General features: G+C 36.7%; 1 protein-coding gene across 2 annotated transcripts in view; it reads right to left on the bottom strand.

Annotated features, from left to right (window-relative positions):
- Positions 1 to 19,597, bottom strand: part of LAMC3 (laminin subunit gamma 3) — a 4,228,426-nt gene that overhangs the window by 2,532,274 nt on the left and 1,676,555 nt on the right. For both annotated transcript variants that reach the window (XM_044058389.1, XM_044058388.1), the window contains one exon: positions 18,186 to 18,374. In XM_044058389.1, coding sequence (XP_043914324.1) covers positions 18,186 to 18,374 — 189 coding nt within the window. The remainder of the gene's footprint in view (positions 1 to 18,185; positions 18,375 to 19,597) is intronic.

Consider the following 19,597-nt stretch of genomic DNA (forward strand, 5'->3'; position numbering starts at 1 on the left):
TGTGAAGAGTTATATAAAGTGATATTTTGGTTGATGTTGTGTTAACAGTCTTGTTAGACCTAAAAGACATTTTCTGTAAGCATTTTTGCATCCTCAGCATTAGTTTTAGCAGATTAGCCTAATGTTGAAAATTTTATGGGTTATAACTTGTTATGGGTCTTGTGTTGCTGGCCGTACGTACTTTGGTTTATGTATTAAAATGTGACTCTCTGACTGTAAAAACTAGTCTGTGGGACTTTGTAAACTATAAAATGCTATTCATCATTATTGTAACACTGTGTATACAACTTTAATGCACTCATATTCATGTGCAGTATGCATGTATTCCTCACACACAAGTACTATGTGAGTAAATCTGAGTATGAGAATTGATAAACTATACTTATGTAAAAGTAACTCAACAGTAACTAATTACTTTAGTTAGTAACTAGTAATAGTAATATATTACTTTTTTAGAAAAGTAATAATAGTAATAGTAACATATTACTTTTACTTAAAAGTAACTAGTAATAGTAGCTTATTACTTTTATAAGTAACTAGCACAACACTGTTTATACTAGTTAAAAGAATGGCAAAGATATGGATCAATATGATTTTGTGGAGGGGAGGCGAGGCAAATGTTTGACAACATTAAAAGAATGATGATGATCCAGAGGGAAGCAGAATGTAAGAAAATACTGCCAGTGTTGGTGGGTCTTGATGCAGAGAAAGCATTCGATAGAATAAGCATGGATTTTATGACCAGATCAGTGGAAGAATCTGCATTCTTAGATATAATAATGAGGTTAATTATGCTGAAATATATGAAGGGTTGGTGGCAAGAATTAAACTGGGAATATTGCTCTCTAAGTTGTGACTGAGCGGAGGAACCAGGCAGGGGTGTCGTCATTCCCCTTTTTTCTCTCTCTATATTTACAGCCACTGGCAAATAAAATATGGGACTCATAAATTCATGGATGTAATTGGTATGGTAATGAAGAAAAACTAGCTTTATTTGAAGCTGATATTATTTTGTATTTGATAAATCCAGAAAAGGACACCTCAGTGCTGTGCAACATTTTGAGACAGTTTCAAGTCTTTCTGGATATAAAATTAATGAAAATAAAATAAAGGCTATAGCCATAAATTATGTACCAACACATAAATTGGTTCAGCAATACCCATATCTATAAGGACACAATAAAAACAAGTATTTAGGAGTATGGATTAAAAAGGCTTCTGTTATGGAAGCTAAGCATATGTGGCAAGAGACTAAACTAAAGATAATACAAAAACAGAGAAACTGGAAACTCTTCTTTATTGATATGGACAGTAAGATACAAGCAGTGACAATGTGTTTAGTCCCTTTAGTTTTAAATACAGGTAAAGTCCCTTATCAGGGAGAGGAAGAGGGCAAGCTGTTAAGTGGGATAAGTTGATTGTTCCAATAGAATAAGGTGGCTTATGATAACTGATTTAAAGGGGTATTTTAGAGCTACACAGTTAAGGATGATGTACATAACTGAATCAAAAGTTTATAATTCAAAGTGGAAAGGGATGAAGATCAAGTGGGGGGGGGTTCAAGAAATAAGGAGAGCATGGTATTTTAAATGCAGATACTTAAGGAGAAATCTAACAATAAAAACTTACTCATAGTATCCAAGGCCAACAACACTGCAGGAGAATCTTCATTTTCCAACTAGATATCTCGTATATGGAACTTCCTTGCTAAATCCATTCTTTCACTCTCATCCACTGACCACTTTAAGCCATCATTTAAAGCTTATCAAAAAAAAAATAAGTGGCTATGTTCCTGTACTAACCAGTCATGAATGCTCTGATACATCACAGTATACCCCAACCATATCCAACTTCTTCCCTGGTGTTTAATCCTTTATTCCTACTGACCTGTCTTAATCCGATATCATGACATAGGTCATACTTTACAAATAGTACTAGCTATGTTCAAAGCCTAGGTTTTGTTGTCAAGATGTAACAAATGTGTATTTTCTTATGTATACTACATTTTGTTTACTTTATACTTTATTGATTATTGTAATGTGCGCATTAAAACTTATTGTTACTCATGGAGCTTTTCTCCTAGGGCCTCCACTGAAAAAGGACCTGTGTCCAGTCAGATTTTCTAGAAAACAAATGTTAAATTAAATAAAATAAATAAAATCTAAACTAAACGTTAATGAAAATAAGAAAGACACTATATTAATAAGGCAAACTGTTAATAAAGCAAGCAAGCGAGCAACAATGCCCAAAGTGGTAGGTGATGCAGAAAAAAACAGACTGCCCCAAGGTTGTGTGAGGTTAATGCCACAGGAGGAAAGTCACCCTACTACTGAAAGGTTCATTATTTTCCTGCAACACCCACTTTGGCAGACATTTTTGAGATTAGAAAATGGGTTGTTTGTTAAACTGTTTCACATTTTTATTACTAATTATTATTGCTTTATTACTGAAATAAAATAGGTTCATATGTGGTTACTAGGCTATAGTCCAAACAGTCATTTTAAGTTTAGCCATGCCTTCCCCAAATTGAACAAAATATTGCTGACATGTGTTAATACTCCAAGGAATTTTGCAAGTTATGATAAAGGCTAATTCTAGTTAATTTCAAGTTTAATAATAGTTCTTCTGTCTAATATTTCAAAGTTGGTGTTAGTTTGTGGAAATATCTTGTATCCAAACTGTAACAGTTATATGACAACTGAACTGATCATTCTTATAGTGTACTAAACACACTGATACCCCACACTCAAAGTTTTGCACAGTGATACCTTGTTTCTTCTTGAAAGCTATGTGATGCCCCTGCACTAGCCCAGTAATCAAGGAGCCTCAGTCTTCACCACTAGTACCAGTGAGGGATGTACACAATGGGAGGATAACAAGTACGCACACAATAAAGTACAATTTCCATTAAGAGCACACAGAGATCACAGTCAGTCTGGGGCTGGTTTCTCCCTCTTTCTCCAGATCCCCAATAAGACTCTCCACTGGCACAGCTTTAGGGTTAAGATCTCAGCCTTGTGGCAAAGCTAAGACCTCCAGCACCCTCTCTGTCCAACCAGTGCTTCATGTACCTGCCCAAGTAGCTGACGCATGCACACACACACACACACACACACACACACACACACACACACACACACACACACTTTGAGATTTGATTGATATACAAACATACATACACACCTGGGAAAGGCTGCACAGGTTTACTAGCTATGCCCCCTTCTGCCCAGACTATAAGGCATACCACCTGCTACCAAACACTTACTTATCAGCTACTGTAAGGCCCTTACCAAAGGGTGTGTAATGTTACTATTATCCAAATGGTAAGTGTGACCAAGACGAAGGCTATTGGAGTGGCCCATACAGTGTCACCAAATACGGGTCTATATTAGATAATCGAAGTGTTAATACTTTGAATGGTCTAATATCGACCTGAAAATAGTGAACACTGAAAATAGTGAAGCTGCAGATAACCAATTTTTTTCCTAGGGAAAGAATTTGGTTGTCTGTTACTGTGGCTTTGCTATTTTCAGCACTGTGGTGGAAAGTTACAGGTTGGGTTCAGGTAAGTGTGCAATTGTGCGGATGTTAGGGCGGGGTATGTGAGTTAGGGTTAGGGCGCAGGTGAGGTGAGTGTGCGATAGTGATAGACTTTAGGGTTAGGGCGGGGTATGTGAGTAAGGGATAGGGCATGGGTGAGGTGTGTGTGCGATACTGACAGACTTTAGGATTAGGGTGGGGTATGTGAGTTAGGGTTAGGGTGCAGGTGAGGTGAGTGTGCAATAGTGATTGATGTTAGGGTTAGGGTTTGGGTTAAGGATAGTGGATAGATAGTACTGTATGTACAGTTTAGTGTAGGGTTAAGTTATAGGATTTTAAGTTTATGTGTGTGGATTGCTGTTTTTTTGGTGTGCTTGTGTTGTGTGTGTTTTTCTCGGAACAGTGAATTTTTTCCCAGGGAAAAAAATTGCTGTTCTGAGCCTTCAATGTTTTTAGAGTTCGAGGTTGTGGTATTCGATGTTGAACTGTTTCGATGAACTGATATAGACCCACCAAATACATATGCATGTACTCTAACAGCTTAAATCTCTCTCAACGAACCAGCCACAATTAAAAGATTTAAATATATCTAATAATAAATAATAAAAGAACAAGACAATACTCAATAACTTAATACAGTGACTAGAGAGTTCAGAATCATAGGAAATATTTTAAAACAACATTGCAGGACAGTCTCAAATAAATACAGAAAACATCTAAACTAAACCTTACTATATTCCTATCTATATCTAAGAGAAATTACTGTACCATGATTACTTACTATTAGCAAGGAAAGTGCTGATGAGAGGATATTTCCAGGTCCAAAGACAAATATAAAAACTTGCAGACTTTCTCTAAGAAAGTTTTTAAATTACTATCAAACATTACTGCTGAGTCAGCTGGATGACATCACTCTTTGTCACCTGGTTTCAGTTCCCAGGCTAGCCGAAACTTAAAATGTAACATTTCTCTGTGAAAAATACCTCTCTCTCAGATGTGCAGCTGCTAGGGTCACAGAGCAAAAAAAAAAACTTTGCATTTTAAACCTAGTAATTATTTCTGTTTCAAGACAATATAAAGAAACTTCTAGCTCTAGACATCCTGTCTCCTTCAGTGAAACTGAGAGATAACACAATCGTAAAACATTTTGATTTCAACCTATTTTTTTTGAAGCCTTGCAAGTTAACTCTGTATGTTCCAACTTATAATATTAAATATACATTTGCACAGGTATATAGTTTATATACATTTCTATTCTTTTTCAGTAGGGTACACTGTGGTTACATTCTTGAAGCTCAGTACATAACATACAGTTCTGTATAAATCATAGCAATATTCACAAACAACATAGAATTATTTACAAAATTCCAGCTAGCTTGGCTGGCAGCCTCACAAGCTAAATCAGTTGCGGCCACCATGACATACATGAGTAGATTGCTTTCATACACAAATGTAAAGATGACTAAGTCCATCTGTCCCTACCTCAAAGCAGAAGGTTTAATTGCCAGTAACTGATGCTACACTAACATCTATAACTGCCATTTTACTGCACACTTCTTGTGTCCTGGGTTCATTTCAAGGTGCTGTAGATAAAAGGAAAGCTTTTTTCCCTTAAGAAACATGTTTTTATTAGGGTCTTCCTGTACATTAATAAACCTCTTTGCAATGTTGATTGACCAATATGGATATGTTATTCTTGAAGAGCATTTTCTAATTTGTGTTTAATATTTATAAATATAATTAGAATTGTAATATATTAAAATACTTCAAATTACAGTATCTAAAAAGTTAGAAGAAATTACTGAAATTAATTCTGAAACTATCAAAGATCTAAAGGAGACTCAAATATTACCATTTAGTAAGACTTTTTTTTACAACTCCCAAAAGTATTACGTCTAAAGTTGTGCAAGTGAACTAGATGTTCTGATTGATCACCACTGAAGTAGCCTAAGGTATTTGGAGTTTACACCCCAAAACCGCCAGATTAAAAGAGCACTGAATATTTCCTGTTTGTTACAATTGCAGCTCACGCACATACAAAAGGGTGACAACAACCTAACCCTAGCAACACTAAAAGAACACCACAAAAAAGGAGGTAGGGATGGCCACTGCAATGGTGATCTATTAGAACATCTACTGTTGTGATAAGTTTATTTATACAATTACTGTATACAATGTTCAATACACAGATCACCACTGCAGTAGCCTAAGTTATTGGGGTAGATTACCATAGCTTAGTCATGAAAATGAAAAAAAGGGGGGGTTATTGATAACTAAGACACAAAGAGCCTCTGGTGAATTGTCCAAGCTACCAGAGCTTGAGATGAACCTAGAAAATTAATTCAATTTGTAGTGCTTTGTAAAAGCATATTCAAAGGACGAAATTACTGCTTCTAGAATACCTCGAGTCCACTGCTTTCAAAAAAAATGCCACAGAGGAAGCCAATGCCCTCATGAAATGGGATGTAACCCTACCAGGAAGTGGCTTATTGTGCTGAGTGTAAGAAAAATTAATGATACGACCATCTAGAAAGAGTCAGCTTTGTCACTGGTTGCCCTTTCCTCTTACCTTCAAGGGAGACTAATAGCTAGATAGCTTTCCTGAAAAGTCAAGTTTTGTTTTGGTAGTATCTGAGTTGCCTATATATAGCCAGTTAGTAAATAATCCTGTCTCCGGCATTCATTTGTTCAGGAAAGAAAACTGGCTTAAAGACTGGGACAACATTAGGCATAAAAGTAGGATTTGTTCTCAAAGAAAATCAGTCGTGATAAATGAGGTTGGGATAACTCACTATAACAACTTGTAGCTCAGATACTCTCCAAACAGATGTCAAGGCAATGGGTAGAACAGTTTTCCATGTTAAAGTCTCAAAACAGCCTGATGACCTGGTTCAAATGGAATCAGAGTAGGTTTTCCAAGCACAAAATTAAGATCACAAGGAGGTGATACCTGTTTCCTGGATTGCCTGGTATGTAAAGAAACTGTTTAACTTACGCATTACTAGAAAGGTGATGATCTAAAGGTAGAAAAGGAAAATGGCTGTCAAATGCACCTTGATATTAAGAGTACAAGAACCAGAGGAAGCTTGGATTGAGGACAGTCCTGGTTCTTTGACTGGCACCAACTAGAAAATATTTTCCACTTATCCAGATATGATTTTCAAGTTACAAGTTTTCTCACATCCTTTAGTACTGTTGCACATCCTCTGAAAAAAGGTGCCTAAAAGGGATCAAAATTTTGTCATCTACATAGTTAGTATAAGATTTTCAGACTGGGTTATCAAACTACCACTGTTTTGTGTTAGTAAATTCAGTCTAAATTGTAAAAGAAGGGATAGCCACTTTTGCTTTGGCCAAAAGGGATACACTACTACATTTTTTGGTGAGACCTTCTGACTCTTTGGAAGAGCCATGGCTATTAGTGGAAAGGGAGAAAAAGCATACATGAACATTCCCATCAGTGGGAATGAATTTTCCAGACCTGTTTGCAAGAAGTCCTGGAGCAGAAGGTATTTAGTTGTCTGTTCAGAAAGAAAGTAAATAGATCTACTTTAGATGTTTCCTACAGGCAGTTTAATTCTTGGAAGATTCCAGGATGAAACTTACATTTATGGGGGTCTGCTCTGGTTTGCTGAGATTGTGTGCAGTGAAGTTTTGCTCTCATGGGATGTAAGAAAAATGAATAGTCATAGTGAGCTAAACTATTATCTCCTAGGCTATCACAGCTAGTCTGCAAAGAGGGTAAGATCTGATAGCCCCGATCTATTTATGTACCACATCACTGTGGTGTTGTCTATGAATACTTGCTGAGGTCCTGGAGTCCAGAAATTATTCTAGGTCTTCAAAGCATTGATTCTGGTCAGCATCCCTCTGACATTAACATGTTTCTGGCTTTCTACAGAACTCCATACAGTCTGCACTTTTATCTTTTTGGGCCACTTCCCATGCCAGGTATGAAGTTCCTATTGTAAATGGGTGAAGAGGATATGGGAAGGGAGAATGGAAGACCTGCAAGCCCTCTGGTCTACCCCCCCCCCCATACAATTTCTGTCTTTACAAACCCTAGAACTGGATTCTGAAAAGGCAGAAGGTACAGATGCTGAGTCCAGACTGATGAAGTACTACTTAATTTTTCTGACATGTAATCTGGCCAAGGGCAGCATGGGTAACATCAACATTATGTAGCCCACAATCCTGAGATACTCTCTTGCAGATTTATGAGCTTAGTTAGAAAAACTCAAGAAGAACTGTTAAACATCTGTACTTTGTATCAGGAAGAAAATGTTTTCCCAAGGCAGAGTCCAACAAACATCCCAGAAAATTCATTCTGTGGGAAGGATAAGAGAATAATACTTCTGTAAGTTGATTTAAAAACTCATACTGAGTACATTTTCTTTAACAGCTCCTAGAGACTCCTGGCAACCAGAAAACAGCATGTAAAGATACAAAAATAATCCAAATGTGAATACCTTGAAGCCTGCAATAAACAATGACAGGAGCTAGGCATTTTGTAAATACCATTAGTGGAGGGTATAGTCCAAAGCATAACACAGATAACTAATAATGTAAGCCAAACACAACAAATCTTAAGAAATGCTTGACAACAGGAAAGTGATGATGGATCTTTTTTTTCCACCTTTACCATGAAAGTTACAGGAGGGATCAGAGACAGAAGTGAAGTATAATATTTTGAAATTTTTTGAATCTTGACAAAAAGATGTAGGCCAGAAAGATCCAGCACTGGCCACCAGGATCATTCCAGTTTGGTGTACAGAATAATTTTTGAATATCTTTCCCTATGAGACAGAATGGCACTGGTTTTAGAACTCTGTCAGACAGCATTGTGTGCAGAACGGGAGAAGATGGGGGAAATCTTGTTACCTATGCAGGGGGGGGGGGCTGGAAATGAGGTAGCGATTCCCATTGCCAAGTACAGCCCCACTGGATTACCTTCAGAATCCAGCTGTTTGAAACAATTTGGTCCCAGCAGGGAAGATGGAGTCCTAGAGATATATAGAGGTTGCCATGACTGTGGGGGAGTGGGAGCCTGAGCAGGCAGATAGGTTAACTAGGAGGACTGCCTAGGAGGACTGCCCTTGATTTTAAGAGGCCTTTCCTTTATTTATTGAACCTCTTTTCCACTGTTGTAAAAACCATTATTACTGGCTACTTGTTTCTTAAACAATTTATTAGAATAGGGGGCTGAAGAAGAAAAAACACTACTACTTGGTCTGAAAAAAAACAGGCCTGAAAAAATCTGAGTTACTGCTTGAATTAGTATTCCTCTTTCCTCATACTCCTTAAGCACCTCAGCTGCAGAAGGGTGAGAGTCTCTCTTTATTTAAGGGAGAAATATCTCAGATTTAACATTATTAATAAGACTGTTTTAAACACCTTTATTGAATTATCATTTAAAACATAGGCAAACAAATTAACAGAAAAGAAAACAAAGTATTTTTTCATTTTACATGCATTATACATGACATATATTTTCTTTATAACTACAGTCAGTCAAACATTATATAATTTGTTTAAGTACTGCTTTCCCTTAAACCTTATTCCTTCTATCCTTGAACATTATTATGGAAATATTATTACCATTTTTACATTTATTTCTATGTAATCCACTCCCTTCTTTTACTAAAGATCCCTCTTCCATTTATTTTATAATATTCAATATTTCAAATACAGTTGGTTTAGACTTTGATTTCCATCTTTTAGTAATTGCTTTTTTAACACCCACCAGAATTAACTTAACATGGTCTTACAATGTCTATGCAATTCAGATCCTGCACCCCAGCTTAAAAGCATTATTTCCTTAATTACAGCCATTTTAGCAGCCAATATTTCTGACTGAGTACTCTCTAGGGAAATGTTTGAAATCTGCCAACTCATTACCCTCCCAAAATGTATGTTTCCAGTTATCCTTTTCTTCTCCAAGCAAGCCCAACATTTGACATCTGCCTTAGCAAAAATCCTTGGAAGTCTATTTGGGGGTATAAAAATACCTGTGCAAACACTTCAAGTAAAAATCCTAAACCTTCTGGACTTTGCTGCATACCTGCGAGCCATACACATACCCTCCCATTGTTCTCTTGTAAACTGCTTTTCCAGACTCCATTCCTAGTCTTTTCTAGCCTCCTCTGATTAGTTCTTATGATTACTGTGCAAAATTATCCCCTTTTTAATAGCAGCTACTGTCTCATATTCAACTAAAAAATCTACCAGAACAGATCTTTGACAAAGAATTTCTCCATCCCATTCTCTTTCCCTATATCATGTTAGAGAAGGTACTCTCTAGCCTGCAGTCTAAATGTCTTCTTGGCCTCATCCCAGTCTATTACCTTCCCCCTCTAGCTATTTGCTTCTAATACCTTAGTTCCTTTGCAGTTTTCTCCACTAAATTCCAGTCCCTCTTGCCTATTTTCTGTACTCCTACTTGCAGTCTCCCCTATTATCAACATTTTTTCTCTATTCTCGTGTTGGATTAGTTCGTAGAATATTTTCTGCTATTATTAATTCTTAGAATACTTCCCTAGACTAATGAACAAACCATGTAATACTAAACTCCAGGTATATTCTTCATAATGTGCCCTAAACCCATTTAAAAATAAATTATAACAAGGTTTTGCACCATGGAAGACGTGGGGCAGAGGCAACACTAGATACCTGGGTTACTCAATATAGTATACCTTACAAGCACTTAAAAAGATTCCAACCCTGTACCCTCAGCACAAACACACAGCTCTTTATGTGAGGTCTAGTCCATTGTTCCAACATTAGACACAAGGGATACTTCTAACATATTTACCTTAAGTCTTTGAAAAAAAGTTAGAGTAAATAGGGGATAAGTTTGAAACTCTGCACCCTTGACAAAGGCAGCAGGACTTCTGTCTGTCTACACTAACTAGGAGCTAGTATACCATAGTATTTTTTACATTATAATAAGTATGAAACTATAACCCACCTGTCCATCCACAAACCTTTTTCCATTTTTGCACATAGAGTTGAGATGTCACTTCAAATGTGACAATCATCTTGAGCCAATGTTCACATTGCTGGGAGAAACTCAAATGCCTAATGTTCAGGGGCGGCTCATGCTATTGGGCTGCAGGACTGCAGCCCCTCCACCCAGCTGTAAACAAAGAAAAAAATAAAAAAGAAAATAAAAAGAAAATACAAAAATAAAAACAGTAGTCGTGGAACATCATGCATGCGCAGAATTTCTGCACTGCTGATGAACCAGTCTGGAGCACGCGCACAGAATCCAGACTGTCTCATCAGCAGTCCGGATTAGGAACAGAGCATGCAGAAGCACTATCCCAGAAGTCTATGCAGTTACAACTGCATAGACATGAAGGGGGATCAGACTGCAACGTCCACAGCTTGCTCTGCTCTCACGGGAAGGACTTGCTCTCATTGTCGTGGGCTAGATGGAATGACATGCTTTTGGATGCATCGTCGCAGGCTGTGAATGGATGTTACAACTTGTTTTTACAGACTTTGAGGTAAGGAATACAAAGAGTGTGTGTGTGTGTGTGTGTGTGTGTGTGTGTGTGTGTGTGTGTGTGTGTGTGTGTGTGTGTGTGTGTGTGTGTGTGTGTATAAAATGCCCCCAAATAGCTATATGGTGTTGGGTAGAGAACAGGTTTGAACCTTGTAGCTTGGGCCCAGGTGGCAAGAGCCTGAATTCCCTGCCCACCACCATTTGTAAAAAATGTGCAGATATTTTCCTCATACTTGTTCTGTTCCTCATAAAATCTGTGGTTTCTGTAGTTTTGTGTCCTTACAAAGTTGGTAGTACAGTGCTAGCATTATTGCTTGAAAGCTACAGGTTCTCTGGCTCTATTCTTGGCTGGGGTGTCTTCTGTGTGGAGTCTGCATGCCCTCCCTATGTTTGTATGGGTTTCCTCTGGATGCTCTGGTGTCCTCCCATCTTAAAAATACATGTGTCTGGAGTGTTTCTCCCTGGGCCTCTGCTGAAAATTGACTTTTGTTCCAAGTCAGACTTTCCTGGTTAACAAATGTTAAATAAAAATGAGAAGCATTTGAATTTCAGACTTCATGTTCTTCAGAAAGTACATGGTAACACAAAACCTTTTATTCTAGCAATTTTCTAAGTTTATAAGATGGATATTTGAAATGTGTCCCGATTTTTGGGACTGTGTTTCCCCATTATTGGCTTCATCCAGGTTTTTTGTGCTAAGGTTGAGAGCTATGGTAAGAACTGAATTCACTGAATATGTTTGGGGGCTATATTCCCCCATTACTGGCTTTGTCCAGGTGTTTTTTGCTAAGAGGTTGAGAGCTATGGTGAGAACTGAATTCACTGAATATGCTTGGGGGCTGTATTACCCCATTATTGGCTTTGTTCAGGTGTTTTGTGCTAAGAGGTTGGCAGCTATGGTGAGAACTGAATTCACTAAATGGTAGCCATTTAAGTTTCAGTCTTCCTCTCTTTCAGAAAACAGCTGATTTGGCATAGTGGTATGTTGGTCTGACTGTTCTGCACAGGGTCCTGGGTTCAAGACTTGGCAGTGAAATGTATAGCGATAACACAGCATTTTATTCTAGCAACTTTCCAACATTATACAACCAATGTTTAAAATGTGTCCCTGGTTTTGGGGCTATTGCCTCCCCCTTGAATAAATTTTGGCTTTTTCTAGTTTTCTTCTGCTGCAAAGTTCAGAGATACAGCAGAGTGAGTAGATTTTACAAAAAGCTGAAAGCTGTAGGGGAGCAGACGTTTAGTGCTGCTTATGCTGAATCGGCTTGCATTGTTAATAGCATAACAGGTACTGTACTTGCTTTTGATTCAGAAGGCTATGGGTTCTACTACCACAGTAGATAGATGCACTGCTGATACTGTACTGTGTTGCAAAGGGGGTCAATGCTGCATTCCTTTTTGGTAAAGATACATAGTAACTATGAACCTGTTATCATTTTGCCATCCATTCCCTATTGCAGTATTACTATCGTATCATTTTTTTAGTGTAACATAGGCAATTTATTCCTCAAGGGCAACAGGCACTTTATTTGTAGATGAAACAATGAAATATAAAGTTGTTTCCTAGCAGCAACCTCTACATTAGTTACAGATCTCTTTAATGTGGAATTATTTAGTTGACTTTTACTTTTTCAGAGACTGCACATATTTACTAATACTGGTGGACTGTAGAAGTTTGAGTAAACTTTTATGATGGAAATGTTCTGAATTGTGCAGTTTTGTCATTATTGGTGCATGCATTTTGTTTCATTGTTTACTGGAAAAATGTTCAAAACAATAAATTTAAAATGCTGTCTAAAACTGTGCTGTATTGTACAAGGAATATAATTTAATAGAATCAGGAAGGTGTATGAAAAAGCATGTGTATGTTTCATGTGCAAGGGGCCTGTGATTTGAAAACAGCCCACACCCAAAATTAATCTTTATCTGCCAATGGCAAAATGTATTTTCTTTGAATGTGAGTTTCAATGCTGTTTCAATGAATGTGAGTTTCAAGGGCAGAGAAGTTTTAATGCTAAGTCTGTTTTTATTGTGAGACTGCATTGCTTTGTTTAGCAAATATCTATTAGTGTTTGTGCTGTAAAATGCAAAATAAAACTATCAAATGAAGTTCAAATCATCGCAGAAGTAAAGCAGCATGCACATTTAGTGTTTCTGGTGAATGGGGTGAAATAGCCAAGTAATGGTTCATTGGAATGGCTGCAGGGGGGAGGCTCCATTTGACCATGATTTTGTGAGGGGAGAAGGGTGGCAAACTCAAAGACAGCCCCGGCTAAACTATACCTCTCAACTGTCCACATTTTTGCAGAATTAATAGATTTTTGCTTCTTATTTTTGGTTTGCTCCTCATACAATTTGTGGTATTCTGGAAAATTATTTAGGAATTAAGTCACTAAATAATGACAGACACCGAGTTTCAGACTTTATAACCGTCAGAAAAATGCAAGCAAGACCTGTTATTCTATTAACGGTCTCAGTTTATACAAGAGCAATTTTAATACTGTTTAAGTTCCACCAATATATTTGGCCTTGTCCAGATTTCCTGCATTAACAGGTTGAGAGGTAAATGTAAATAAATTGCTTTATAGAATTAGGCATATCCAAACCTCCCACTTGTCCCTGATTTTGGCTCAAAATGTTGCTCTTCCCCTAATAATCCTTCAGCAAAATGGCAATTTTTGGAAGAAAACGTGGAGGGTTTACAATTAATAAATAACTGTAATAATCACAGATATAGATTACTTTTATTTCAGAAATGCATGTAGATTCTTTTATTTTGTCAGCTGCTCATGTTAGCAGTACTAATATTAAAAGAGTGTCCCTTCTTTGACAGGTTCCCAGCTGTATTGTGTGGCTATTTTATATTTTTGCATGACATTTTTGGTCTGTTTTTCATAAAATTGTGTTTTTTGGCAAATTAGTGGCAAATCATTAAAGACTGAAGTTAGAAAATAACAACAGACATTTCAGTTTCAGAATTCATACCCTTCAGAAAATTCATACTAATGCAAGACCTACTATTCTATTATCTTTCTAAGCTTATAAGAGCAATATTTAAAATTTGTCCTTATTTTTGGGCCTTTGTCCCACTTGTATGCATGGCATTGTCCAGATTTCATGCTCTGAGGTTGAAAGGTATGACAAATGTGTCAGGACCATCACAGTCAGCCAGAGACATTTCAAATTGTGACATACTTGTTGCACCCCACTCCTCCGTGTAGTGACTCTGGATGTGTCCAAGCAAGGCAAGGAGCAGTAATGAGTGTAAATGTGCAGAGTATCCCCCACCCAAGATAGACACAAGTACTACAGTGGCTTTTCATCTGTCCTTGATTTTGCAGAATGTTCTGGTTTCTGTCATATTTTATACTGTTGATTTATGCTTATTATTACTCAGAAAGTGCGTGTTGCTCTGTGTTTAAATAGCAATGCTTTAATGACCATCAGGTAAGCTTGTCTGAGATTACAAGATGCAAGTAAGCTTTAATAAGCATACTATTAAAGAACTGCCAACATTGAAAGCCTTTCTGTTGTTGCCATGCAGAGAATACTTATATAACTAGATAACGTATAAGCCTTGGATATTGAAATGCATATGACAGTATTTGTAATAAAGGACAGGATTACGTTATTTTAAGAAAGCTCATTACATTTGTTGGAGACTTGCAGTCATCCTTGCAGGCTTTATCTGCAAACTAAATAGAATGCCAATCTATCATGTGTGGTCCATAGCCTGTGCAGTAATCCTTTTGCAATGTATGTTGAGCTGGTTTCTTGTTTGCTTTTCATTTTTTACTTTGATCGTGTTTTCCCCATGAAACAAGTAGATAGTAGTTGTCAGGCAGCAGGTCTTTTTTGGATAAGAAACATTTTTACTAGTGGGGGTATCACAGAGATTACTACTTTCAGCATGTTACTTGGTACTTTAATAAAGCTGAATATAAATTATAATTAGAACTGCAGGGCAAGGAGAAGTGGTTTGAGTTGACTGCTGCTTGTTTTTCTTGTATTTGATTTTGACTGCCATTCCAGTAATATATTTAAAAAGTAATTTATTTTTTCATGCCTCAAAATCTTTTTGTTTCTATCTATATTAAGTAAGCTGTCATGCAGCCAGTGCATTGAAATATTTTTTTCTTCTACACTTCATTTTGTCTTGATTGGACTCTCATAATGATGGTTTGGCACCCAGGGCAGCGTATTTAATTAAGGTTACAGTTTTTGTGGTTTTGAGGATAGCTCCTCCCTTTCTAGTTGGCCAAACCCATTCCCATTGACCCCATCCATTCAGCTGTCTCCTGCAGCCCCCCCTTTGATTTGAAGTCGCCAGCCGCCACTGCTAATGTTATTTACTGACTGAAAGGAGCATGAGTTATGAGGGAAAGGGCATTTGTAAAAGCAACTGCAGAAGCAGTCTGTAAAATCTGGTACAACTGATAGAGATAGATGTGAGTCCATATGGGAAGAGGCTTTAGGACAAAGCCAGTAGGAACACTAAAAATTCACCCTGGTGTCATCTATACTATTACTTGGACTCACTTAAAAAGTTAACAGAGCAACAATATTATGATGCAGTTTATGAACACTAAGAAGAAAGGAACTCTTATGTGTGGCATTATTGACTGACCATAATCATCCGTGATTTAAGAGAGATGGGGAAGAAAAGAAAAAGAGGCGGATACATCAGTAACATTCACTCAATTCAGAGGCAGGTATATTAGTGTGTGTGTCTGAATTTGTGCATGTGTGTGGGAGAATGAATGGGGGGGGGTGCCTATGGCAATTTAATGCAGGGGCCTGCTAGTATAGACTACTGTAGGAAAATAAAGATTTGCATTCATGGTAGTTAACAGCAATTCAAATACATGCAAATTAGTCAACAATTTGCAGGTGACTGCAAGCTAATAACAGTTATTGAATCCCCAAATGATTAAGCCATCCTGCAGGAAGATTTATCACAAATAACCAGTACCAAAATCATGGTCTGAAACTAAATGCCAAACAATACTGCACTGTATTATTTGGGAAGTCATCTACCCCAGGGAACTACCCCATTGGCAATACACCCTTAAGAGTTGTTATTCAGGATTTGGGAATGTATGTGGACAGTGACATAACTTTTGACCAACATATGTTCATTGTTGTAAGAAAGTCCTTCTATTCTGTACTGCTTATAAACAAAGGGATTGTGTCCAAACCTAGGGATGTCATTGTCCCTCTTTACTCAGTCCTCAATAGGCCAATAACTGAATGTAATGCTCCCTTTGGCAAGTATCTGTCCAGACACATGCAATAGCTGTAACATCCACAGAGATACCATACCTAAAGGATACAAGGTCTAAACAACATGTTCTACATGGACCAACTCAAAGTCCTATCACTATACTTGGTATCCCATAGACTGATAAGAGGTAACCAGTGTCTGGCATACAAGGCATTGTCCAACCCATTACCAATGGCTTTACTGCACACAAGCAACTCAAATAGCATCATAAATACTCAGTTGAGGGATCTAAGCCTCTTCTACAACATCAACAGAATAGTTTGGAGGGACAAGTACATCTTGCAGAGGATAACACTGCTCTGGAACAGACTCCCCATCCACATAAAACAAAGTTAATCAATGTCTATATTCAAGCACAACTTACATCTATGGTAGGGAAACAGAAAATTTACCTCAGGGCTGCGTCCTCTACTTCTAATGGACAGAGGCAACTCCTAAATGCATTATTTGCATGGGTCCCCTCACATTATCTACGGTATGATCTCAGTTATTCTCATTAGGGGTAATATATAACTGTTGACCATGGGATGGATAAGGTCAATCTATAACAAAATAGGACAGATTATTTTGAGCAAAAAAGGGGAAATTGGCTAAGCTTAAAATGGCCCACAAGGGCAGTTAGCCTAGTACTTCCTTATGAACCTATAATGAGGTATTTCCTTATTGTAGCTAACATACCTCAAAATCACATGGAAAAACAGTCACTTTAGCTAGTAGCTGTCACTGGCAGTAGCAGAATTCATTCTGAATCCTCAGGTATATTATCTTTATTTTAATTAATTTTTACATGGATATTTATAACAAACCATATTTACTCATTGAAGAATTAGATAACCATTTAATGATGACAATATCAGCTACTGGAGATTTAGTATGCCCTGGCTAATTTGGCAACACATTTTTGATGAATGCAACATATTACACGTTTTTTTTTTTTGTCTGAATTTCAACTAATTTCTCAGTATTGTGTTCAGATAAATTTCAGTTAATGAAACAACTGGTCTTACTAATGTTCCATTTTATTCTTGTATCAGTAAATATCAATTGCCTTTTCTTTGGTCTCTATTAGATGCTGCAGTCACAGCAATAGCTAAAAATCAGAAATAAAAATTACATCTTCCATTTCCAAATTTCAGAATATAATCACTATTGTTCATGAAAAGGAAATTGACACTATTAAAATGAGATCAAAACAGACATTATCAATTATAGACATTGGCCTAAACTGCTATTATTATAGAAATAATGGTATTACTCATTGAGAATTCAAATTTAATAATTTAAGCTGCTTCACGACAAGGCATTTTATTAATATACATATATATATATATATATTCATCAAATTTCACTCAAGAGAGTTGACACGCCTTATAAAAGCTGTGGAGTGTTTAGCTTAGACTTGGATAAGTTTTATTTATTTTAAATTTGCTTTACACAATACTGTCAATACTATTTAATGATGTTTAAATTCCTATTTTGATTTTAAACGCCTTTCAGTAGTATGAACATAATGCTAAAATGTTGTAAATTTTGTTTGATTTTCTTAATGAAATTTTAACAAAGTTAAATAAAAGAAAAAAAAATAGATCACACCAGAGATAAAAAAGGTTCAAAATGGTTAAGTTCTAGTCAACTACAATACTGGTTAAACTATATGTTAGGAAGGAGCATGCTGACAAAAGTTGCAAAACTACTCCACAACAGCTAGCTTTATTAGACTATTAATATTTAACATGAAAGAGTAGTGACATTCTTCCTATAATGCAACAACAAAAGAGAGCAGTATAGACTCTACAAATCGTGAAACCAACAAAACCACAGACTCAAGCAGCAAAAGAGAGCAACATTACATACCTGTGCTGTTACAGTTGCATGGATAGCAAATATCCTGTGGATCACTTTGATAAAAATGCTGCTGGCACTGTTCACAGTGTGGTCCAGCTGTGTTATCACGGCAGTTGATGCAGTGGCCACCATGGCCTGTACTGCGGTACAGCTCTGCATCAAAGAAACAGTTTTCTGCTCTGCCACTGCAATTACAAGCTGGAAAAAAAAATAAACATATTAATCACCATCACTTAAATATACAGCTCTGTAATATTAAATTTTAGCTTTTTTTGTTTGTTTTTTTTTTTTTTTACAGTTTGCTAAATGGGTGGACTAATGCAATGAGCTATAGCTGTTTTTCACAGTGACTTTGAGAATTCAGCGCACTTGTCTAAAATATGAATATAAACTGTAAATGGCACAGTATCTTGGAATGTTTTAGTTAAATTGTTAATACAAAACTTACAAAATGAAAAAATTTAGAACAGTTACACTTTTCATAGTCATCAACCTTCTTATATGCTGGCAAATTTAGATAAATATATACAGCTCGAGCAATACTCCAATATCCACCAATTTTGGATTTGTTATATATATTCCCCATAAATGCACTTACTTTGTGGTACCATAGATTGGAGGTACTGACCCTAAACTTAATTTTCAACACAAATCAGAAGTTCTTGCATTTAATATTACCAAAGTAATGTGCAAATAAGATGATTTTAAAAACAACAGCAGAGAAATGAAAATGTACAGTCTTAAAAGATGTTATGGCAATACTGAGATTTTTAAATCAGAGAAATTGCTATTAATGTTTAATGATATTCTGAAATATATGACACTGAATAATGTTTTTCTAGTACATCTAATTAAAATACAAGTCTTTGGATGGTATTTGACCAAATGCAACATTCTGAATTTGCCTTACCAAAACATGATACACAATCCTCTTATCTGCATTTACGATACACTAATGAATTGACTTGTAATAAATTTTAGTGGATGCTATGTTTCTTTCATTTGAAATGTTTGAAAATGAGTTTACTGTCATCTTATATGGTGTAATGAAAGCATATGTATAAAATAAGTCACTTGACTAACTATAGTATACAGTGCCAGAAGAGTAGCTAGGGTGGAGCGAGGGGCAGTTACCCTGGACACAAGGTATTTGGGGATGCGACTGGCAGATCTGCCTTTTTTTTTTTTATTTTCTCTCTTTATGAGTGCTCTATAAAACAGTAGAGATAGTAGAACATGAGGTCTTTAGGACCTAGAGCTATTCCTTAGAGAAGGGAAAGGCACCACATAAGAGAAGGGGCCTTTTTTTTTTTTTTTGTGCTGTCACACAGAATGTAAAGGCATATGTTTTTTAGACATGACAGTATAGGGCTTTAGGACCTGGCACTCCTAACAGAAGGTAGGACAGCCAGATCAGAAAA

Source organism: Protopterus annectens, chromosome 16.part0 (assembly GCF_019279795.1).
Source record: "Protopterus annectens isolate FY-2018-M chromosome 16.part0, PAN1.0, whole genome shotgun sequence".
NCBI lineage: Eukaryota > Metazoa > Chordata > Ceratodontiformes > Protopteridae > Protopterus > Protopterus annectens.